Source organism: Meriones unguiculatus, assembly GCF_030254825.1.
Source record: "Meriones unguiculatus strain TT.TT164.6M chromosome 13 unlocalized genomic scaffold, Bangor_MerUng_6.1 Chr13_unordered_Scaffold_39, whole genome shotgun sequence".
Classification (NCBI taxonomy): Eukaryota; Metazoa; Chordata; class Mammalia; order Rodentia; family Muridae; genus Meriones; species Meriones unguiculatus.
In genome coordinates, this window is record NW_026843648.1 from 1,976,496 (window position 1) to 2,001,021 (window position 24,526).

At 37.1% G+C, this 24,526-nt stretch overlaps 1 protein-coding gene across 1 annotated transcript in view; it reads left to right on the top strand.

Moving 5' to 3' along the window:
* LOC132651039 (zinc finger protein 436-like) overlaps positions 1-23,326 on the top strand; it is a gene marked incomplete at its 3' end in the record, with an annotated part of 29,033 nt that extends 5,707 nt beyond the window's left edge. The window contains exon 2 of the mRNA XM_060376351.1: positions 22,905-23,326. Coding sequence (XP_060232334.1) covers positions 22,905-23,326 — 422 coding nt within the window. The remainder of the gene's footprint in view (positions 1-22,904) is intronic.
* Positions 23,327-24,526: the final 1,200 nt, after the last annotated feature.

Consider the following 24,526-nt stretch of genomic DNA (forward strand, 5'->3'; position numbering starts at 1 on the left):
AGGTCTTAAGGTCCCCAAAGATCATCAGGAGCTAGACCATATATGCAACAATAAAGAGTTTTATTTGGGATTAAGCTGGGTCTCTCCAACATCATTAACACAGTGGATCAGTGGATCACAGAGGAGAGCCTTGAGCAGCTGCATGCCAGGGTTTTGACTGGGGATTTAGGAAGGATCAGGAAGTTCTGGTTTAACAGTTACAGGATTGGGTGACATTCATCAAGGGTAAGCTTTTTACAAAGTGATTGGCTAGCTAACATAACTAACATTGAGAGCAGCTATCTCTAGGCCTCAGGAATGTTAGGTATTTTCTGTGTCATTGAATATTCCACGACAAGGTTGGTGGGCTGCTCAGGACAAATGCCCCACTTTGAGATAAGATACCTTCCCATCCTTGTGGTTATCCTCAGGCTGTTCCTTGGGTAGGGAATCTTATGAATGACCTTGTTTTGGGAAATGGTGACCCGTGGCCTGGTTCCTGCTGACCTTATGGTAGAGTCACTATTCTGTGACCTTTAGGTGACCCTTTTGAGGCCTAGTTTATGGAGATGTTTGGGGGTGTCATGTAGGTTCTCTCAGTTCTAAAAGATCCATTTGGATTTTGTGGATTTTGTGGATTTTGTGGATTTTGTGGCATGTCCTATGTCAGAGAGCACTCCAATATTAAGCTGTGATATAGAAGAGTAGAACTGATGATGTAAAGGATTTACTTTTGCTGAGAAACTAGTGGTCCCAGTTAGAATTTAGCTGAGGAAAGACTGTCTGTAAAACACTCCACAGATAAGTAGTTTCTAACCAGGCTCGTTAGAGATTAGGATCCTGGGATACACATGTTTGCTCACCAGGATTATATAGAAATGGGGCAGGGTGAGGTTTTTTTAATTTGTAATTTCCCAATGTGTATTTATCAATTCATGAGTGGGAATGAAAACAGACCAGATTGGTGGGTGTACAATTTGGGTCAGGTAGCTTGATCCAGTGAATATTGAATTTCAAATTAAGGGACTGTCCTATGCCCATATATACAATCCTCATTGACACAGTTCTGTCAGTTCAAATTTGAGACACAGGCTATAGGCTAAAGCTGTGTCTGTCACGTTACAGTCTCAGCTGCTAATATTGTACACAGGGATAACATCAAACAGTATCTTATTAATGGCTTTCCTTCCACAAGAGAATGGCCTGTTTTTCAAAGTCAGTATGCCTATGTGTTTTTTTTTTCAACTCTGAGTTTAAGTTTAAGAGCACTGGCTGTTAATTGTTCAGGAGTTCAATTCCCACCAACCACATTGTGGCTTACAACACCTATAATGAGATCTGGTGCTCTCTTCTGGCATGCAAGTGTACATGCATGCAAAACACTGCATCCATAATAAATAAATAACTAATAAATAAATAAATAAGTCAGTTGTTATTATTAAATTTTATTTTGTTAATGCATCACTGCTCTAGTCTCTTATTAGTTAATATTATTTGATAATCCAGTCATTAAGAATTTCATTCCTTTTTTCCTAGTGCTTTGATATTTGTTTTTGTTTAAAGCAATGTCTCCTGTAGATCAGCTTTTCACATGTTATGTAGTTTACACTTTATTGGAACACTGAATGCTTGCCCCTACTGCCCAGTGCCTAGAACATAGTCCTGCAACTCTTTTCAGGCGGGCCCTGACTGGTCAGTGTGAAGTAAAACAGATCAGTGAATGAGTGTCCACTGACCTCCCCGGGTTTTGTTTGTTTGTTTGTTTGTTTGTTTGTTTGGAGGTTGGTGATTACAAATAAAGAGGGACCTGTGTAAGAATTGAGTTCATTGACCTACTTTGAAGCTGGTGTTGTCACAACACAGAAAGGGAGGGGGAGGAGTGAAGATGGCACTGAGTCAGGTAATCAATTTTAGATGGTCAGTAAAAGTGAAAGGTGTACACTTAGAGCTGGGAGTCATACACAAAGAGAATCAAGAATATTGATTAGTTGCTGAACTTGTTTCTGGAAAGCAAATTTCTACACTTACACTAGTTCAAACACACAGAAAATCTGGACAAAGTGGTGTGGTAGTGCCTAACAGGAATGCTTTCCCCTCCCCCCCATTTGAAAATGCACAACCTGAGAGAAAAGGTATGAGTAATACTTTGTGGTCTCTAATATATGCTTGGATTCCCTGAAGAATATTGGACCATAAAGCAATTTTCAAGTTTTAAAAATAATTTTTGAGATTACAATGAAATTGTTTCAAACTTCTCATTCCTCTCTACTCTTATGTCTCAAATGCTCGGATGAATGGTTATGGTGGCTACTTAAAAATCAAAAAAACGTGACTGTCAGGTTCTCCCAGCATCCCTCAGTCCTTACCTATTACAAGGTATGGGTGTCAAACACAGTTCTCTAGCTCAGGAGTTGAGCTGCCCTCCTCCCAGCTGTCCTTCCTTATGTATTCTAACCGTTTTGGTTACCTGGTCTTTTTCATTTATCATTTTTCCTTTATGATAAATTTTTCATTTAAATTCATCATTTAATTTAAATAATAAATTAAATGATATTTAAATTTAAATTTAATTTAAATTTTTATTTAAATTTAAAATGATAAATTTTTCATTTATCATTTATCCTCCTGGCCCTTTGTTCTGGCTCTCTACTTCCCTCTGTCTTCTCACATAGCTCAGGATCATGTCAACTCTAGACTGTCCCACATTTCCCTGTGTCTATGTTCTCTCTTTTATCTATAATAAACTTTCTACTCCAACATACCTAGGAACAGCCACATCCTTTTTGTTTTATATCTCATTTTCAATCAGCTTAACTACTCCTTACTTTCAAATTCATGGCCATTTGTTTCTTTAATGGTTGTTACTGTTTGGCTTTGACCGAAGTTTGGCTGAAGGACTTCCTAACTATGAGGTAGAGATGAATTCAATGGACACTGAGTGTGTAACATAAATTACCTGTATCTTGGAAAATGAACAGGTGCCCTGGGAGAGTGGAAGTTTGAATTTTAAATCATTTCCAAGATGAGGGTGTTGCAGGATATTTGATCCCAGGGTGATCCCTTAGATTGTGAACTGTAAAAACCTGTGCTTTGTTAGGTATTGTTGGGCCCTAACACAAACCTTAATTCCAAGAATTTTCTGTATATTCTAAAAAGGTAATTATGGGATGATTCTGTCAGCCCTGGAACATACCTTTAATTCAAAAGCTCTCTGTGCACAGGATGAAATAATGTTAACCCTAGGTCAAGAGGCAAAGCAAGAAACCAGCTGACAGGGATTAAAGAGTAAGTGGAACTTTCAGCTGAAATGTATTTAAGACAGAGTGTAAAAGTGGAAGGAGTTTTAGCTTGGTAAATTTTGGGATTTTTTAACTTTGAGCTAGAAGGCTTTGGCCTTGGGTTCCTTTGGCCTATCCCCCCTGAGCTGTTATCTGAACTGGTGAGCTTTTGGGGACTTTTCCTCTTGGAGTAGAGGTGAGTAGCAGGGTCAGATGGGTGCTTCCTTTGCCTCTCTGTGCTAGCAGGTTTCAAATCAAATAATTGGGATTTTCATTCTTTTAGAACAATACTAGGGTTCTGTGTGCCCATAGGGGTTAGGGCAAAGCTAGAATGCCTCTGCTATCTGCATCATTTGATCTTTGATCCACTGGTAGAGGAGTTACTACTGTCCTGAGACTCAGCTCTATTGTTCAAGCTAATGAGGGACTCTGGGCAGGCCTAGAAGTCAGGAGCAAGAGTGGGAGGTAGTTTATGGGTTTGTTCTGGGATTTTCTTCTGATGTAGCTCTAAAGAGCTGTGAGTGAGACCAGAGGCCATGTCATGCTGAGTGTGGGGCCATTGTCCCCAGGCCTGGAAGAGCAGGCTTCTGAGCTATCACAGCCTGATCTGCTTTGAATGAGATGGATGGTTGTTCAGACTATGGATCAGGCTGTGTTTCTGTTGGTCTCCATGTGGTAATCTCAGCAGAGACCCTTGGCCTCCGACCCTTCCTGAGAGTTGATTGCCCAGAGAAGTGAGGACTTTGCATCCTGGGCAGTAGAAAGTCATGGTGCTTATAATATGACTTATCTAGTGTGCACACACAGATACTGGTTTTGCAGTGGACAGATTGGAAAACTGAAGGTCTCATTTCTAGAAATGATGAATGTTGTATTTCACATAGAGCTTTGCATAACAAATTTTACAACTCGTTTTGAAACTGGAAGAAAAAAGGGGGTGGTGGTCATCTTTCAGCAATACTTGATTATGTTTTTTTTAACCTTTCAACTACCACCAGTCACAATGGCATGATTTAGGGAAATTCAAATCCACGGTACAAAAGGAATTTCTGAGATGCAGAATTTTGTCAGGTGTGCCTGGTTTTAAATAAGTGGATAGGAAAGATACACATATTGTGACATAAATCATGCAGCAGGAAACAGAAACTAAATTATTCTCCAACCTTTTTTTTGTGTATGATTGTTGGCAAGGGATGGGCTGTGCCTGAACCCACAAGGGGACATGAGGGACTGCAAGCCATAGCCCAGCTTATGATCACCTCCATTTTCTAAGAGACTTCCAGAGCAAAAGGACTCTCTGTAAAGGAGGTTAGTAGTAGCTGGAGGGTCAGAAATATAAAGATTTAGGTGTCACTTTGTGTTTGTCTTGTAGCAGTTGTGAAATCTGTGTTTATTTAATTTTTATTAATTAGAAAATCAAAGGTATCTCTGGTGCAGTGCACATTTTTCATGTTAGAGTTTCCTTAGGTCTTTTCATGTAAACTTGTCTCTATTTTAGGCTTATGTTTTTGACTTTTTTTCTCACCCCTCATTCTTTCATAAACACTGTACACATTCTTGATTATTGAAGTTTGTGGTAAGTACAGAAGTCACATCATGCCAGAAGATTATGAGATTCATGACAATAGAATCATCCCTTATTTTTCTGTTTTCCTCTGTTTCTTACCAGGTGGCTTTTCTGATATGAGATAGAGATTTTAGATTATTCTTTAGCAATCACATAAAGACAATTTGCACTATGTCTGTAGAAGGCAGAAGAGACAACATGAAGGTGAGTGATACCAGTTGGCCAGTTTACTCCTTCGCTTTTGACATTTTCTTTTGGTGATCTGTCATTTTCTTCAGAAGTTTCATGTGTCCAGTGGTCTCCATATTCTTTAGTTGGATGATTTTATTCTCCTGTAAAGATTAAATCAAAACCATACCCCATCCCTAATTTGGGGGTGAGGGTTGTACCTTTTTAGGCATGTTATATCTTTTATAGGGCAAATGATTTTTTGAAAATAGAAAAAGTATAGTATCTCAATTAAAGTTAAAAAAATACCTTTGAAAGTTTACAAATATACCTTAAAGTGTATTTATTTCTAGATAATAAAGGGCATTCACTTTAATTTTCAGCCTGCCTATTACAAGCAGCTTTTAAATAAAATCACTTTAAATCCTATGTGCCTGCCTCTGCCTCACAGGTGGTATGTAAAAGGCATGTGCCTCCCAAATGCTGGGATTAAGGCTATGAACCACCAACACCCTGTCATTGTAACTGCTGAATTTAGAAAGCAACTAATTAATAGATAACTGCTTGTCTCTGCTGGGATTAAATGCATGGTCTATCACCACGCTGCTCAAATATATTATATTCATTCCAAATTATTCCAACTCAAACAAATTTATACCTTTGAATTTACTTAAAACATTTAAACCTCTTAACTGTTTTTAATATGAAACAACAAAAGTATCCTTTTTTTATTTAAGAAGAAAACACTAGTCTTTATAAGTTTGTTTAGACTTAATGACCAAGCTGTCTGATGAACAGTTACCTCTGCTTATTCAGGGGATCTCTACTATTCATATCTAATCATCAATTTTGATAGGATCCACCATTCTTTTCATGTGGAAAGATTCAGTTTTACCAGTGAAGAGACAGTTCAACAGTTTCTCACTATCTACTCCTTTTAGTTATGTTTACTTCTTTTTGTTGTACAGTATTTAGGAGTGCTGTTAAGTTGCTAGCAAGAGATCTTGCTGCTATTTTTTTTCTAAATGTAATTAGTGCTATGAACTGTCTTCTGGTCAACACTTCTATTGTGTACTATGAGTTCTGATATGTTATGTATTCATGTCATGGAATTATTGCAAGTTTCTTATATCTTTTGATACTGTTCAAGTATATCTTCAATTTTGGAGAATAGTATATGAGTTGGTGAGAAGATGGAATAATCTTTTGTGCTTGGGTGGATGTTCTGTAAACATCATTTGGGTATATTTAGTTTTTTGATGTTAGTTAGCTGGAACATTTCTCTGTTTAGTTTGGTCAGAAGGACCTGTCCATTGGTGAGAGTGATAATACTGAAGTCTTCCCCTATCGGTTTATGAGCTTGCGATGCAAGCTGCAGAAGTGTTTTTTTTTTTTTTTTTTTTTTTTTTAATAACTTGGGAGCTCTTAGGTTGGGGGCATAGATGTTAAGTATTGAAGTGTTATATTGCTGGATTTTTTTAATACATCATTTCCTTTACATCTTTTGATTAGTTTTTTTGAAAGCTGTTTTGTTAGATATTAAAATCGCTATACAAGCTTCATAGTCCATTTATTTAGAATATCTTTTTCCAACCCTTTACCTTGAGATAATGTCTATCTTGATGTGAAGCTGTGTTTGTTGTATTTAGAAGAAGGGTGGATTCTATTTTATCATCCATTTTGTGAGTCTGTGTTTTTTATTGGTGAATTTGTGTCGATGATATTAAGAGATATCAATGAATAGAGATTGTTATTTCGGTGGTGGTGGTGGTTTTAGCACCTTGAGTGGGGCTGTATTTGTAGATACATATTATTTAAAATTGACCTTTTTATGGAACATTTTATTTTCCCCAGTTGGTGACTGAAAGTTTCTGGGCATAGTTAGTAATTTGTGTTGCCTTCCGTAGTTTTTTAGAGTCAGAAACACTCTGTCTAAGCCCTTCAACTTCTAGCATTTTTACTGAGAATACAGGATTAATTCCAATAGATCTGCCTTTTTTGTTTTTTGGTTGGTTTGTTTTTTGTTTGTTTTGGTTTGTCTGATTGGTTGGTTAGTTTGGTTTGTTTGCTTTTATTTGCAGCTTTTCATATTCTTTCTTTATTCTGCATGTTTTGTATTTTGATTATTCTGTGCTAAGAGGACTTTGTTTTCTGGTCCAGTCTCTGATATTTTGTATGCTTCTTGTGCCTTGATAGATATCTTCTTCTTTAGATTAAGAAATTTTTCTTGTTTGATTTTGTTGAAAATGTCTTCTGGACCTTTGATCTCATCCTTCTTCATTTAATCTGATTATCAGCATGCTTTATGTTGTCATAATTCTCAGAGTTCCTGGATGTTTCCTGAAAGATTGTTTGTAGACCAGGCTGGTTTTGAACTTACAGCTCTAACTCCAGTCGAGTGTTGGGCTTAAATTTAGGCCAACATGCCTGGCATCAACATCACCATCATTGGCTGCTGAGCCTGGAATATATGGATTTAGGTATTTTATTTTGTTTTGTTTTGTTTTGTATATGTAAGCATAGGTTTTTGTGCTGATCTTCATCCACATCTTGCATTTGAAATTTGGCAGGGAGTATATTTAATTTCTTAGGATGGCATTTATTCATGACACTAACACTATCTGAGCTTTCTGAGTCACTGAATTGTAAGTGTGTGACACTCTTCTTACCTGTTGTATTTGTTTTTTTTTAATTTTATTTGTTTGTTTTATTCACATTTAATTTATTTTTAATTTAAAAATTTTTTATAATTTATTCTCTGACATGAACTCGAGTCTTTGATCACCTCCTCCTGTTTGGTGCAGCTTTGCAAGGCCAAAAGCAGAGGAAGATTATGCAGCCATCCTTGATGAGACCTGATAAGTTAGAAGGGGAGGAGTTCCTTCCCAATTAGGAGACTAGATAAAGGGCATAGGGGGAGAAGAAGGAGGGTGGGTGGGACTGGAAGGAGATGAGGGAGGGGGGTTATGGCAAGGATACAAAGTGAACACATTGTAATAAAGAAATTAATTAAATTAAAAAATAATTTATCCACTTAACATCCCAATTGTAATCTTCTCCCTTGACTCTTCCTTGTCTCGCCCTCCTTTTTTCTTCCCCCCTTACACATTTCCTATATCTCAGATACAGGGAGCCCTCCTCTCCTACCATCTGAACCCAGCCTATCAAGTCTCACTAGGACTTCCCGCATCCTCTTCCTCTGTGGCATAGCAATGCCCCCTCCACCATGGGGAAGTGAGCAAATAGCAGACAGCAGGGTCCATGTCAAAGCCAGCACATTCTCCCCTTAGTATGGATCCCACATGGAGACTGAGTTGCCTATCAGCTACATCTGAGTAGTGGTCTAGGTCCTCTTAATGAATGGTTTGTGGTGGGTGCATCAGTCTCTGCAGGTATGCATGGGCCCAGATTTTTTGGCCTTGCGGATCTTCTTATGGAGCTCCTGTCAGCTATGGGTCTTTCTATCCCCCAACACTTTCTTATGATCCCCTGTGCTCTGCACAAAGTTTGGCTGCAAGTCTTAGCATCTGCTTCAATCCCCTGCTGGATAGTCTTTCAAAGGACATGTATGTTAAGCTCTCATCCTGTTCTCTCTCTTTAGTCACTTCTGGCATCGATTCTATTTGCCCTTTTGAATGATAATTGAGCATCCTCTATAGGGTCCTCTTTTTTATTTAGCTTCTTTAGGTCTGTGGATTGTACTATGTTTATTCTGTATTCTGGCTATTATCCACTTACAAATGTGTATATACCATGCATGTCTGTCTGCTTCTGGGTTACCTCACTTAGGATGATCATTTGTAGTTCTATCCACTTGCCTGAAAATTTCATGGTTTCCTATTTTTAAATACCTGAGTAGCATTGCATTGTGTAAATATAGCACAATTTCTGTAACCATTGTTCAGTTGAGAGACATGTAGGTTGTTTCCCGATTCTGGCTATTATGAGTATAAATGCTATGAGCATAGTTGGGCAAATATCTTTGTTAAATGGTGGCGCATCTTTTTGTTATATGCCCAGGAATGGTATAGCTGGGTCTTGAAGTAACACTATTTCCAATTGTCTGAGAAAGTATCAGATTGATTCCTAAAGTGGTTGTTAAGTTTGCACTCCCACCAGCAATGGAGGAGTGTTCCTCTTCACATTCTCACTAGCCACGTGCTGTCACTTCAGGTTTTGATCTTAGCCATGATGGGTTTAAGATGGAATGCCAGAGTAGTTTTGATTTGCATTTCCATGATGACTATTGATATTTAGCATTTATTTAAATGTTTTTCCACCATTTGATATTCCTCTGTGGAGAATTCTCTGTTTAGTTCTGTACCCCAGTTTGAAAGTGATTATTGTTGGAGTTTAATTCATAGAGCTCTTTATATATTTTGTTTGTTATTTATAGAACTGTTTATAGAGCTCTCTGTTGTTTGTAGGGTTGGAGAAGGTCTTTCTCAGGCTGTAGGCTGTTATTTTGTTCTATTCACAAAATTCTTTGCTTCATAGAATCTTTTCATTTCATGAAATCCTATTTATTAATTGTTGATTTTAGAGCCAGTGCTCTTGGTATTCTGTTTAGGGAGTTATCTTCTATGCCAATGAGATCAAGGCTCTTTCCCACTTTTTCTTCTAACAGATTTAGCATATCTGGTTTTATGTTAAAATTCTTTGATCAACTTGAACTTTAGTTTACTGCAGGGTGATAAATACAGATCTATTTTTATTTTTCCACATGTGGACTTCCAGTTAGACCAGCACCATTTGTTGAAGATGCTGTCCTTTTTCCATTGCATGGTTTTGGATTCTTTGACAAAAATCAAATGTCCATAGGTGTGTGGTTTTTTTATGGGCCTTCACTTTAATTCCATTTATCCACCAGTCTGTTTTTATTTCAGTACCATGCAGTTTTTATTACTATTGATTTATAGTAGAGCTTGAGAGCAGGGGTGGGGATACCTCCTGAAATCTGCTATTGTACAGGATTATTTTAGCTATTCTGGAATTTTTATTTTTCCATATAAAGCTGAGAATTGTTTTTCAAGGTCCAGAGGAAATTGTGTTGATATTTTGATGGGAATATCATTGAATCTGTAGATTGTTTTTTGGTAAGATGGCAATTTTTACTATGTTGATCCTACTGATCCATGAGCATGAGAGATATTTCTATCTTCTGGTATCTTTTTCAATTTCTTTCTTCAGAGTCTTGAAGTTGTTGTTTTGTTTTGTTTTTTTCATATAGGTTTTTCACTGGCTTATTGAGGATAACGCCAAGATACGTCAGTTTTTTTTTCCTGCCTATTGTGAAGGGTGTTGTTTTCCTAATTCTTTCTCAGTCCATTTGTCTTTTGCATACAGGTGTGCAACTAATTTTTTTTAGTTAACTTTATATCCAACCACCTTCAACTGTAGGAGCTCCCTACAGTAGAATTTTTGGGGTCACTTTTGTTACCTGTCATATCATCTGTGAAGAGCAATACTTTGACTTATTCCTTATCAAATTGTATCCCCTTGATCTCCTTTAGTTGTCTTATTGCCCTAGATAGGACATTAAGTACTGTATTGAAGAGATTTGGAGAGAGTGTGTGGCCTTGTCTTGTCCCCAAGTTCAGTGGAATTGATTTAACTTTCTTTCCATTTAGTTTGATGTTAGCTATTAGATTGCTGTACATTGTCTTTACTATTTTTAGATCTGTGCCTTTGTCCCCAGTCTCTCTAAGACTTTAAACAAGAATAACTGTTGGATATTATCAAATGCTTTTTTGGCTTATAAGAAAATGATCCTGTGCTTTTTTTTAATTTGTTTATATGATGGATTAAGATTCCATATATTGAATGATTCCTACATGCCTGGGATGAAGCCTACTTGGTCATGTTGGATGATATTTTTGGTATGTTCTTGGATTTGGTTTGCGATTATTTTATTGAGTATTTTTGCATCATTGTTCATAAAAGAGATTAGTCTGAAGATCTCTTTCTATTTTGGGGTCTTTGAGGATTTATCAAGGTGACTGTTGTCTTACAAAAGGAGTTTGGTCATGTTGTGTCCATTTCTATTTTGTGGAATAATTTGAAGAATATCAGTTTTCACTCTTCATTGAAGGTCTTGTAGAATTCTGCTCTGAAATCATCTCGCACTTGGCTTTTTTTTGGTTGGAAGGATTTTGATGGCTGCTTCTATTTTTTTAGGCAATATAAGACTATTTAATATCTTTACCCAATTTTGATTCAACTTTGGTAAGTGAAATCTAACAAAAGAATTTTATATTTCATTTACATTTTTCAAATTTTGTGGCATATAGGCTTTTGACATAAGAGCTAATAGTTCTTTGGATTTTCTCAGTGTCTGTTATCTCTCTCTCTTCCTGTCAGACTTTGTTGATTTGGATAGTGTCTTTCTGCGATTTACTTAGTTCGTCTATGTATTTGATTTTCTCTTGGTTTCGTTGATTCTTTGAATTATTCTCTTTGTTTCTAATTTATTGATTTCAGCCCTGAGTTTGGTTATTCCTAGTGGTCTACTCCTGTTGGGTGTGTTTGCTTCTTTTTTTTTAAGGGCTTTCAGGTGTGCCATTAAGTTGCTTGTATGGGATGTCTCCAATAGCTTATGAAGGCCTTTAGTGCTATTAAAACTCCTCTTAGGACTGCTTTCATTGCATCCCATGAGTTTGGGTATGATGTGCATTCATTTTCATTGAACTGTAGGAAGTTCTTTCTTTATTTCTCCCCTGACCTAGATTTCATTGAGTAGGGAGTTGTTCAGTTCCCACGTGTGTGTAGGCTTTTATTATTTCTGTTATTGTTGAGGTCCATCTTTAGTCCATATGGTCTGATAGGATACAAGACATTATTTCAATCTTGTTGTATCTTTTGAGGCCTGGTTTGTGATCTATTGTATGGTCAGTATTAGAGAAGGGTCCATGAGGTGCTGAAAGAAGATATATTCTTTTCTGTTTGGGTTAAAAAATTCTCTAGATATCTATTAGGTCCATTTGATTCATGACATCCATTAGTGTCATTATCTCTCAGTTTAAGTTCTGTTCCATTGCTCTGTCCCTTGATGATAGTGACATATTGACATCTCCCACTATTAATGAATGGTGATTAATATATTATTTAAGCTTTATTAACATTTCTTTTACAAATGTGGGTGTCCTTGTATTTAAGGCATTGATGCTCAGAGTACAGATGCCATCTTGGTGGAAATTTCCTTTAATGAGTATGAAGTATCCTTCCTCATTTCTTTTTATTTATTTATTTAGTATTTTTTTAATTTAGGAGCAATAACTGATATCAGTCAATATTTTCAAAGTTTGAACATACGTGTAACAGGATAGTTTTTTAACAAAATCTTTCAACATTTTACTGTTTTCTTTTTTTCTTATTTAATTTTTATTAATAACAGTTTATTCAATTTATATCCCCCTGTAACTTTCTCCTGCCTCCCCTCCCAATCCGACCCTAGGTCTTCCCCACCCCTGTCCCTCTCCTAGTCCACTGATAAGGGAGGTCCTCCTCCCTTTCACTCTGATCCTAATCTATCTGTTCTTATCAGGAATGGCTGCATTGTCTTCTTCTGTGGCATGGCAAGGCTGCTCCCCCCCTCGGGGGGAGGTGATCAAAGAGCAGACCAATAAGTTCCTGTCAGAGACAGTCCCTGTCCCCATTACTATGAAGCCCACTTGAATACTGAACTGCCATAGTATACCTCTGTGCAGCGATTTCAGGCCATCTCCATGAGTGGTCCTTGGCTGGAGCACCAGTTTCAAAAAGACCCCTGTGTCCAGAATTTTTGGAACTGTTTCTGTCCTTGTGGAGCTCCTGTCCTTTCCAGGTCTTACTATCTCCCACTTCTTCCATATGATTCCCTGCACTTTGCCCAAAGTTTGGCTATGAATCTCAGAATCTGCCTCGATACCCTGCAGGGTAGTGCCTTTCAAAGGCCCTCTGTGGTAGGCTCCTGTCCTGTCCCTGTTCTCTCTCTCATCTGATGTCCATCCTCTTTGCCTTTCTGCATGGGGTTTGAGGATCTTAGCCAGCATATTCCTTCCTGATTAACTTCCTTAAGTGTACAGATTTTAGTATTTTTATCCTATATTTTATATCCAATATCCACTTATAAGTGAGTATACACCCTGTGAGTCTTTCTGCTTCTGGGATACCTCACTCAGGATGATCTTTTCCACTTACCACTATTTACCTGCAAATTTCATGTTTTCCTTGTTTTTCATTGCTGAGTAATATTCCATCATATAGATATACCACAATTTCTGTATCCATTCCTCAACTGAGAGCCAACTGTGCTGTTTCTGGCTTCCGCTATTACAAATAAAGCTATTACAAACTTAGTTGAGCAGATGTCCTTGTTATATGCTTGAGCGCCTTTTGGATATATGCTTAGGAGTGGTATAGCTGGATCTTGAGGAGGCGCTATTCCTAATTGTCTGAGAAAGTGTCAGGTTGATTTGTAAAGTGGTTGTATAAGTTTACATTCCCACCAGCAATGAAGGATGGTTCCCCTTTCTCCAAATCCTATCCAGCATGAGTTGTCACTTGAGTTATTTGTCTTAGTCATTTTGATGGGTGTAAGGTGAAATCTCAGGGTGCTTTTGATTTGCATTTCCCTGATGACTAAGAATGCTGAACAATTCTTTAAGGGTTTCTCTGCCATTTTATATTCCTCTATTGAGAATTCTCTGTTTAGCTCTGTACCCCATTTTTTTAATTTGGGTTACTTGATTTGTTGGTGTTTAACTTCTTGAAATCTTTATAAATACTGGATATTAACCTTCTGTCAGATATAAGGTTGATGAAGATCCTTTCCTAATCTTCAGGCAGTTATTTTGCTGTGATAACAGTTTCCTTTGACTTGTAGAAGTTTTTCAGTTTCATGAGGTCCCATTTATTGATTGTTGTTCTTAGAGCCTGTGCTGTTGATGCAGGAAGTTGTATCTTGTGCCAATGAGTTCAAGGCTCTTCCTCACTTTTTCTTCTAACAGGGTTAGTATGTCTGATTTTATACTGAGGTCTTTGATCCACCAGAACTTTAGTTTTGTGCAAAATGATAAATATGGAACTATTTGTATTTTCCTACATGTAGACATCTAGTTAGACCTGCACCATTTGTTGAAGATGCTATCTTTTTTCCATTGTATGGTTTTGGCATCTTTGTCAAAAATAAAGTGTCCATAGTGTGTGGGTATATTTCTGGGACTTCTATCTGATTCCGTTTATCCACTAATTGGTTTCTATGCAAGTACCATGCAGTTTTTATTACTGTTGCTCTACAGAAAAGTGTAAGATTAGTGATGGAGATACCTCCAGAAGATCTTTTATTATGGAGGATTGTTTTAGCAATTCTGGGTTTCTTGTTATTCTATATGAAGTTGAGAATTTTTCTTTCAAGGTATATAAAGAATTGTTTTGGTAATGTGATGGGAATTGCATTAAATCTGTAGATTGCTTTTGGTAAGAGGACCATTTTTACTATGTTAATCCTTCCAAGCCATGAGCACATGAGTACTTTCTATCTTCTGATATCTTTTTGTAATTCTTTCTTTAGAGACTTGAAATTTTTTCATACAAGTTTGTGCCTTCCTTGTTTTGGGTCCCACCAAGGTACTTTATGTCCTTTGCGACTATTGTGAAGGGTGTTGTTTTCCTAATTTCTTTCTCAGCCCTTTTGTCTTTTGTATACAGGAGGGCTACTTATTTTTTTTTGCTTGATTTTGTATACAGCCACTTTGCTAAAAGTGTTTGTCAGCTTTAGGAGTTCCCGGGTAGAATTTTTGGGGTCATTCAGGTATACTGGGCAGCCTTGTCTTGTTTCTGATTTTGGTGGGATTGATTTAAGTTTCTCTCCATTTAGTTTGATGTTGGCTATAGGTTTGCTGTATATTGCTTTTACTATATTTAGGTATGTGCCTTGTATCCCTGATATCTCCAATACTTTAAACATGAATGGATTCCGGATTTTGTCAAATGCATTTTCAGCTTCTAAGGAGATTATCATGTACTTTTTTTTTCTTTCAGTTTGTTAATATGGTGGATCACATTGATGGATTTCTGTATATTGAAGCACCCCTGCATGCCTGGAATGAAGCCTACATGGTCATAGTGAATGATATCTTCGATGTGATCTTGTATTCGGTTTGCAAAGTATTTTGTTGAGTATTTTTGCATCAATGTTCATATGGGAGATTGCCCTGAAACAGGCTTTCTTTGTTGGGTCTTTGTGAGGTTTAGGTACCAAGGTGACTGTGGCTTCAATGAATGAGTTTGGTAGTGTTCCTTATGTTTCTATTTTGTGGAATAGATTGAAGAAAACTGGAGTTAGCTCTTCTTTGATGGTCTGGTAGAATTCTGCACTGAAACCACCTGGCCCTGGGCTTTTCGTGAATCTGAGAATTTTGATGAATGTTTCTATTTCCTTAGGAGATATAGGACTTTTTAGTTGATTTACCTGGTCTTGATTCAGCTTTGGTAAGTAGAATTGATCAAGAAAATTGTCCATTTTATTTAGATTTTCAAATTTTGTGGCATATAGACTTTTGAAGTAAGTTCTAATTGTTTGGATTTCCTCAGTGTCTATTGTTTTCTCCCCCTTTACTTTTCTGATTTTGTTAATTTGGATAGTGTCTCTCTGCCTTTTAATTAGTTTGGCTAAGGGTTTGTCTATCTTCCTCATTTTCTCAAAGAACAAGTTCTTGGTTTCATTGATTCTTTTAAATGTTTTATTTGTTTCTAATTGATTGATTTCAGCCCTGAGTTTGATTATTTCCAGTCATCTATTCCTTTTTTGTGTGTCTGCTTCTTTTTTTCCCCTGGGGCTTTTAGGTAAGCCATTAAGTTTCTTGAATGAGATGTTTCAAATTTCTTCTTGAAGGCACTCAGTGCTATGAAGTTTCCTTTTAGCAATGCTTTCATCATGTCCCATAAGTTTGGGTATCTGGTGTCTTCATTTGCATTGAATTATAGGAAGACTTTAATTTCTTTCTTTATTTCTTCCCTGACCCATGTGTCATTTAGTAGTCAGTTGTTCAGTTTCCATGTTTGTGTAGGCTTTTTTTATGTTTCTGTTGTTGTTAAGGTCCAGCTTTATTCCATGGTGATCAAATAGGATACAAGAGATTATTTCAATCTTCTTGTATCTGTTGAGGCTTGCTTTGTAATCAACTATATGGTCTATTTTGGAGAAGGTTCCATGTGGTGCTGAGAAGAAGGTAAATTCTTTTGTGTTTGAGTGTAAGGTTCTGTAGATGTCTGTCAGGTCCATTTGATTCATGACCCCTGGATTTCTTGGATGGTCTGTGTTAGAGATATTGTTTCTTTTTTTCTCTGTTTTGTCAACCTGTTCTTTGTTGAGAGTGGGGTGTTGAAGTCTCCCACTATTAATGTATGGTGATCTATGTGTGGTTTAAGTTTTATTAATGTTTCTTTTATAAACATGGGTGCCTTTGTATTTGGGGCATGGATGTTCAGGATTGTGATATCTTCCTGGTGGAATTTTTCTCTTGATATGTATGAAGTGTCCTTCCCCATCTCTTTTTTTATTAATTTTGGTTGAAAGTCTATTTTATCAGATATTAGAATGGCTACTCCTGCTTGATTCTTGGTTCCATTTTCTTGGAAAAATGTCTTCCAGAACTTTACCCTCAGGTAATATCTTGTGACTTAGGTGTGCTTCTTATATGCAGCAGATTGTTGGGTCTTATTTAGGCATCCATTCTGTTAGTCTGCATCTTTTTTATTGGAGAATTGGGTCCACTGAGAGAGATTAATGACCAGTGGCTGTTAGATCCTTTGATTTTGATATTGACTGTGATAGTAAGTTTGTGTGCTTGGTTACTTTTTGTTTTGCTGTAGTGAGATTAATTATTTCCTGTGTTTTCTTGAAAGTAGTTGGTTTCTTGGATTGTATTTTTCCATCTAGTGTCTTCTGTAACACTGGATTTGTGTGTAGGTACTGTTGACATTTGCTTTTGTCGTTGAAAATCTTGTTTTTTCTATCTATGAATACTGAGAGTCTATGAGGGTATAGTAGCCTGGGCTAAAATCTATGTTCTCTTAGGGTCTGGATGATATCTGTCCAGGCCCTTTTAGCTTTCATAGTCTCTGTTGAGAAGTCAGGTGTGATTCTGATGGGTTTGCCATTATATGTTACTTGGCCTTTTTCCCTTGCAGCTTTTAGTATTTTTCTTTGTTCTGTATACTTACTGTTTTTATTATTATGTGGTGGGAGGATTTTCTTTTCTGGTCTATTTTATTGGGTGTTCTGTAGGCCTCTTGTGTTCTTATAGAACTCTCCCTTAAGCTGGGGATTTTTTCTTTTATGATTTTGCTGAAAATATTTTCTGGGCCTTGTAGGAGGGAATCTTTTTCCTCTATTCCTATTATTCTTAGGTTTTGTCTTTTCATGTTTTCTTGGATTTCTTGGATGGTCTGTGTCAAGAATATTTTAGATTTAGCATTTTTTTGATGGATACATTGATTCCTTCTATTGTGTCTTTCACAGTTGAGATTCTTTCTTCCATCTCTTATAGTTATAACCATCTCAATAGGTTGTGCTTACCTCTGTAGTTCCTGTTTTCTTCCCTAAATTCTTTCTCTCCAGAATATCCTTCATTTGTGTTTTCTTTCATTTTTCCAATTCTATCTTCAGATCTTGAGCTGTTTTGTTGAATTACTTCACCTGTCTGACTGTATTTTCCTTCAATTCCTTCAGCTGTTTGTTTGAACAATCCTCTGTTTCTTTAATTTCTTTCAGTGATTTAAGTATTTCTTCTGTAAAGGCCACAAATTGTTTGGCTGGAACTTCCTGTATTTCTTTATGGATGGCCATAATCTGTTTGTCTTTATCTTGTTCCATTTCTTTGCAGATCTTGATAGACTGACTATCTTCCTCTAGTTCTTTACATAGTTTATTTGTTTCCTCTATTATTCTCTTCTTAAGCATAGATGTAAGGTTATCTTCTTGAATTTCACTTACGCTAGTGTTTCCAGGGCTATTTGCCCCAGGATAACTGGGTTCTGGAGATGCCATTTTGCTGTGTCTTTTGTTTGTTGAAATTTTACACTCTACCCATTTGGGTATCTTAGGTGTTGAGTGTTAGTTTCTGGTGCTTCCTGGAATCTTGTGGTGTGGATAATCCCCTTGGCAGGAAGTGTAACTTTTCCCAAAGGAGGCCTCCTCAGCTTTTGGGGTACAGTCACTGAATGGCAGGTTTTTCAGGAATTGCCTCAGACGTAAAGACCTGAGTGGTAATTGTGGTCTGTATTAGTCAAGGGGGCTCTCCTCTCACCCAGAGAAGTTCTGGAGACAGCTGCCCTGCTTCTAGGTTTCTTGCTATAAATTTAGTGACTGTAAATTTACCCTGGGTACCCCATGGTTTGGTCAGTTTTCTTAGGGATAACTGGTTGCCCCTTGGAGCAGTATCTGGGGGTTGATCTCAGGGAACCTAGGCTTCTGTAGGTCTAAGTTTGGACCTTTGTATCCCAGTACCCAAGAGGTGAGCACCACTCTCATGTGTGCAACAGGAGGCTTGAGTCTGGAGCCTGTGGATAACCAGCAACTTTTCTGGAGCTAGGTGTCCTTTGGGTTTTCTCCCAACAGGAAGACCCAGTCTGTATTTTGGGGGGGTGGGCATGTAGAGTGCATAGGCACTCACTTGTGAGTTGTTGCTCCAAGCTGGTTACTGGACAGGAACCTGAGAACTTTTCCCAAGAACATTCCCGTATGTGGTGGTGGTAGTGGGGGAGGGGTCAGCTGAGTGCTCTAAGCTGGGATCTGCTGTTTCCCTCCCTGTGGGTTTTCTCCCAACAGGGAAACCCAGCCTCTAGTGCCCTGGGGCACACAGTTATGTCTGTGATGAAGAGTCGGGTGCAAGGGGCTGGTGGCTGGCACCCCACTCAGGGCTGGCTACTGTGCACCCACAGGTCTGCAGGACCTTTTCCATGGATAGACTGGGTGATATTCAGTCAGTCCCACTTGCTTCCTTCCCTGTGGGTGTTCTTGAAACTGGGACTCTCAGTCTCTCGTGCCCTGGGGTGCACAGTTCAGCCTGGGAAAGTGATCAGGACATGCTTCTTGGGTCTATTTGCTTGAAAACCTTACTCCTGCCACAACAGCCCAGAAAAATTTCCAGGGATTAGTTGTGTATTCTAAGGTTGAACCCAATTGTTTTTCTCATCATTGGGTTTTTTATCACCTGGTAAACACAGTCAATGGTGTTTGGGGGCAAACAGTTCCAAATATTTGTCACTGTGCAGTCTCTGCTACCCCACTGATCAGTCACAGTATGCAATCAGCCCTGCCATCTGGGATCTTTTTAATTTTTACTGAATATAAGCATTTTGATTCTATGTATGAATATGAACCTCTTGTGTGCCTGATCATCACAGTAGTCCAAAGATGTGTTCAGAACTCATGAACTTATAGCACTTGATAATAGTGGGTCCCAGTTAAACACTGACATTTCAGACCAATTATTTGCAAGAGCAGCAAGAGCTCCTCACTGCTGAGCCATCTCTCCTGCCTTATGTTGCTTACTTATGATTATGATTTACATTGCTAATATATTCACCTTTCTATTTTTAGCTGTTTAAGCATGCATTCCCTTTTAGTAAGATCTTATTAAAATTACAGTTTAAGCTAGGGAAGTGCAGAATTCTAGAAAATGAATGCACAACTGGAGTGAAAGTATAATTCCTTGTAGAAGCTTCAGTAAAGACCTCTGAGTTCTTTCAATCTTTTGTATTTGTTTGATTGACTTTTAGGGGAGGCTGTGTCTTACTATATAAGTCTGTCTGTAATAGAACTCTTTGCATAGATCATGCTGGCATCCAATTCAATAAGGTACACCTGCCTCTGCCTCCTGAGTGATAGAATTAAAAGTATAACAGAATACACCCAGCCTGTCCATCATTTTTTGTAGATAGTAACTGTTCATAAATTTCTCTGATGTGTACTTAGTACTGTTCATCTGTTAATTTCTCTCTGTGTGTCTCTGTCTCTCTCATTCTATTTGGCTCTCTTCTCTCTGTTTGTCTTTGTCCACATTAATTGACATGACTATTCCAAAGCTATACCTATTCAAAAAGTTCAGATATGACATGGTCAAACTTCATTATTCAGTTTTCTTCTAAAATGACTTAGTGATAACATTAGCACTTATGTTTTAATAGAAAAGTTTTAATCTTTATTTTTAAAGTATAGACTATACATGATTTAGAAAGGAGAATATAGAAAACAACGATCAAAGAATAATTATGTGTTCTATGCCTTTTCTTTTGTCTGGGAACTCAGAAATATGATGTTATCAGCTATGATTATTGTTGCTTGCCACTCACATTATTTTTATCCATCTATTCACTGTAGTACAATTTCCCTTCCACAAATATATGAGCCCCCATTTTCATATACTGGTATGCCACATCTCTGATCCCTGGTCAAAACATGATATCCAACGCCATGTTGTCTTTTGACTGACAACACCCATCTTTTCACAATCCCCTGATAGCCACATCCCATTTGTTGCTAGATAAAATATCATGACTGTGTTTTTTCCCTCCCCGTATCTCATGACAGTGTTCTGACCTACTCTCTCAAGTAATTGAAGACAATTCATAGATCACTCAAGAACCCAACTAATGGCTGCTTCACATTCATGTCTTAAAAACTAATATAACACCTTTAACACACGTTTTCAAAGCAAGCCTTTTGTTTCCTTTACAATCTAACCTTTAGGCTTTTTCTTCTCCCATCCTTCACCTGATGCACAGCACCCAACTGTCTAACACTAGCACTTCTGTGTCAGAAAATGAATGGAAGGAGCATTAGAATTATATGATTATATTGCCAATGAAATATAAATTTATATTGTTGCCAATCTTTCTTTTGTACAAATGTATGGTATATTTTAGAATTCAGTGACCTTCGATGATGTGCATGTGAAATTCAGCCAAGAAGAGTGGGCTTTACTGGAACCTTCCCAGAAGGAACTCTACAAAGATGTGATGCTAGAGACCTGTAGAAACCTCACTGCTATAGGTAAGACTGCAATTTTTCTTTCACTTTTAAAATAAGGAGACAACTCTTACTTTATTATTAATCCTCTTCTATAATTCTAATTGAGAATGAGGTGGAATGAGGTGAATAAATCAGGCATGGCTCTAAGGGTCACAGAAGATAGTGATTTAAGTTTTCCCTTAATAATAATATGATATTTCCAATAATATACATTTTCTGGTACTATATTTTAGGCTACAATTTGGGAGATCATAATATTGAAGAAAACTTTCAAAGTCCTACAAGTAATAAAAGGTAACTTTATGTGCACGCTGATACAGATATGAATCTTAAGAAATTTTAATGTGTCCTAGAAGATTGTTTTTTGGTTTGTTGTTTGTTTGTTGGCTGCTTTTTTATTTTCTATTTTTGAAATAATTTTTTTCTGTGTAGCTGTGGCTTAACTTAGAATTGCTTTTTAGACCAGCCTGACCTCAAAATCACACAGATCTTCCTGCTTTTGCCTCCACAAGTGCTGGGATTGAAGGCATGTACCAGCACACATGGCTGTGTCCTGAAAGTTTTAAAGAAAAGCAACAGTGTAAAAACAGCACTGCTTTAAGTGTACTGATGATCATTAAAATCTCAGAATTCCATGTACTTCAATTTGTGTTTACAAATTCTGATTTGTGTTTACAAGGCACTCCCCTAAGATAAAAGAAAATAAAATCATTTTGTAACAGAAAATACCATTTGAATTATATGGACATTACAGCTAATGACTTGAATTGCCAATCTGTTTAGTCTCATTCTATATACTCAGATATTCTAAGAGGTATACACATTGAATTGGTGATCAGTATGTGTCCAAAACCTTCTAATAAGGAAAAATTTCACAGTACAACCAGTGTTACTCATTTTCATACAGTAACATTGTAAAGTTTAGTGAAAGGAGCAGCTTATGAGAGTCAAGATTATTGTTGTGGAGAAACCTTAATCCCTATATGACATGTCTATGATGAACAAAAAACAAACTGTGTTAATTCAATGTGGGAATCTTCTATTATTCCTGTAATTTAAAAAGGTATATCATATGTCACAATGTTTCTAAGACACATGAGCATAGGGATATTGAAAGAAGAAGTGTACCTGCTTTTCACCAAGAACAATTGGTTTTTTAGTAGTCCCCACTTTGAGTAGATTTTTCTGAATGTGATAAATGGTTACTATTAATTGATTTTGCAACTTCACTGAGAATCCATCAGCAAACTCATAGTGCTGAAAATACCTGTGAACACTAGGAATTTGGAACTTCTTCTGCATGTCCTGCTCACTTTTTAAATGAAGTGTCATTCATACAGTACAAAAATTTGTGAATGGGATTGCTGTGGTAAAGCTCTGAATTCTTACAATACTCTTCATATATAAAAAACAAAAACCTCTTATAAAAAAATGATGGTATAAAAGTGAACCATGTAACAAATGTTTTTATCATCACAGGGATCTTCAAAAATACCCATAATGAAGGAAAAATCCATTAATGTGAATAACGCGATAAAACTTTAAAACTTGATTCTATTTTACCATTAGACCAAATTATGAATTTAATTCATATAGATAAATATCTTTATTAGTGTAATGGAAAGACTGTAGTAAATCTTTCACATGTGCTAATTATCTTTGCAGGCATGAAAGCAGTCATAGTGGAGAGAACCTTCTAAATGCACTCTATGTGGTAAAGTCTTCCCCTGTACCACTGATATCATATGGCATAAAAGATCACACACTGGAGAGAAGCCTTACAAATGTAATCAATGTGGTAAACCCTTTGCAGTAAACAGTCATCTCTTAAGCCATAAAAGAACACACACTGGAGAGAAACCTTACGAATGTAACCAGTGTGGTAAAGCCTTTGCAGAAAAGAGTACTCTCTCAAGCCATAAAAGAACACACACTGGAAGGAAACCTTATGAATGTAACCAGTGTGGTAAAGCCTTTGCAAAAACCAGTCATCTGGTAAGCCATAAAAGAACACACACTGGAGAGAAACCTTATGAATGTGACCATTGTGGTAAAGCCTTTGCAAAAAACAGTCATCTGGTAAGTCATAAAAGAATACACACTGGAGAGAAACCTTATGAATGTGACCAGTGTGGTAAAGCCTTTGCAAAAAACAGTCATCTGGTAAGCCATAAAAGAACACACACTGGAGAGAAACCTTATGAATGTAACCAGTGTGGAAAAGCCTTTGCAAAAAACAGTCATCTGCTAAGCCATAAAAGAACACACACTGGAGAGAAACCTTATGAATGTAATCAGTGTGGTAAAGCCTTTGAAGAAAACAGTACTCTCTCAAGACATAAGAGAACACATACTAGAAAGAAACCTTATGAAGATACCCAATGTGGAAAAGCCTTTGCACAGCAGAGTAGTCTCCAAAAACACGCAAAAACACACAGCGGAGAGAAGCCTGGTGAGGGTAATTAGTGTGATAAAGCCTTTGCATGTAACAGTCACCTCCTAAGACAACAACACATTCTGGAGGGAACCCATATGAATATAAATATGTGGCAAAGCGTTTGCATATAATATCTTTTAATATATTAAAAAACACATACTGGAAAGAAGCTGTCTGACTGCAATCAATGTGAATAAACTTTTGCACTTCATAATCATCTTCAAACTCATGAAAGAAATCCTAATGGACAAAAAGCCTATGAGTGCTTTTAACATGGTGAAACTATTCCACATTTGTATAATTTTCATCATCATGAAAGGATTCATACTGGAGAGAACTTATGAATGTGTTAAAATGGTGAGGCCTTGCACAAATCTAGAGTCATCATCATCATAAAAGTATCCTTACTGGAGAGGAATTCTGTGACTATAAGCAATGTAGAAAGACCTTTGTGTTCTTTGGTCCACTGAGATCCAACAGAACTGAAAAACTAGCTCAATGGAAATGACCTCCCTTTTCTGGAGGGGAAAGGGAATAGGGGCAACAGGAAAGGATGGTAGTTCTGGGGGAGAGAAGGGAGGGGGACTATGATTGGAATTTAAAGTAAATAAACTTATTTTTAAAAAGAATGCAATGAATGGTGAATATCAATTACATGCAACAGTATTATATCATAAGGTGTTTATGAAAGACTTATTGATAATCCTGATTCTCAACATTTACTGTTTTCAATTGTCTCACTTTACACAAGAAACTTTTAGTCCAGTGGATGAATATGTAGGGAATGGTGAACTAACACCAGCCAGTAAGTTCTCTGAGAGTATCACAACAGTGGTAGCCTGTAGAAGTTTCTTTGTGTACACATACCTATTGTTCCAGGGGTACTATTGAAAAACATCACAACCCACACTGAATTTTGAGATATGAGGGAGGAGGCTTTCTTTTCCATGTATGATTCTGCTTCTGGACTAAATGTGTAACCATGTCAAGGGTGAGTTTTCTCTGCCTGACTTCATCTGGATAGTGTCTTTAGACATAGACACCACCAATCAAATTTGATAGATGGCCTTTGACACAGATCC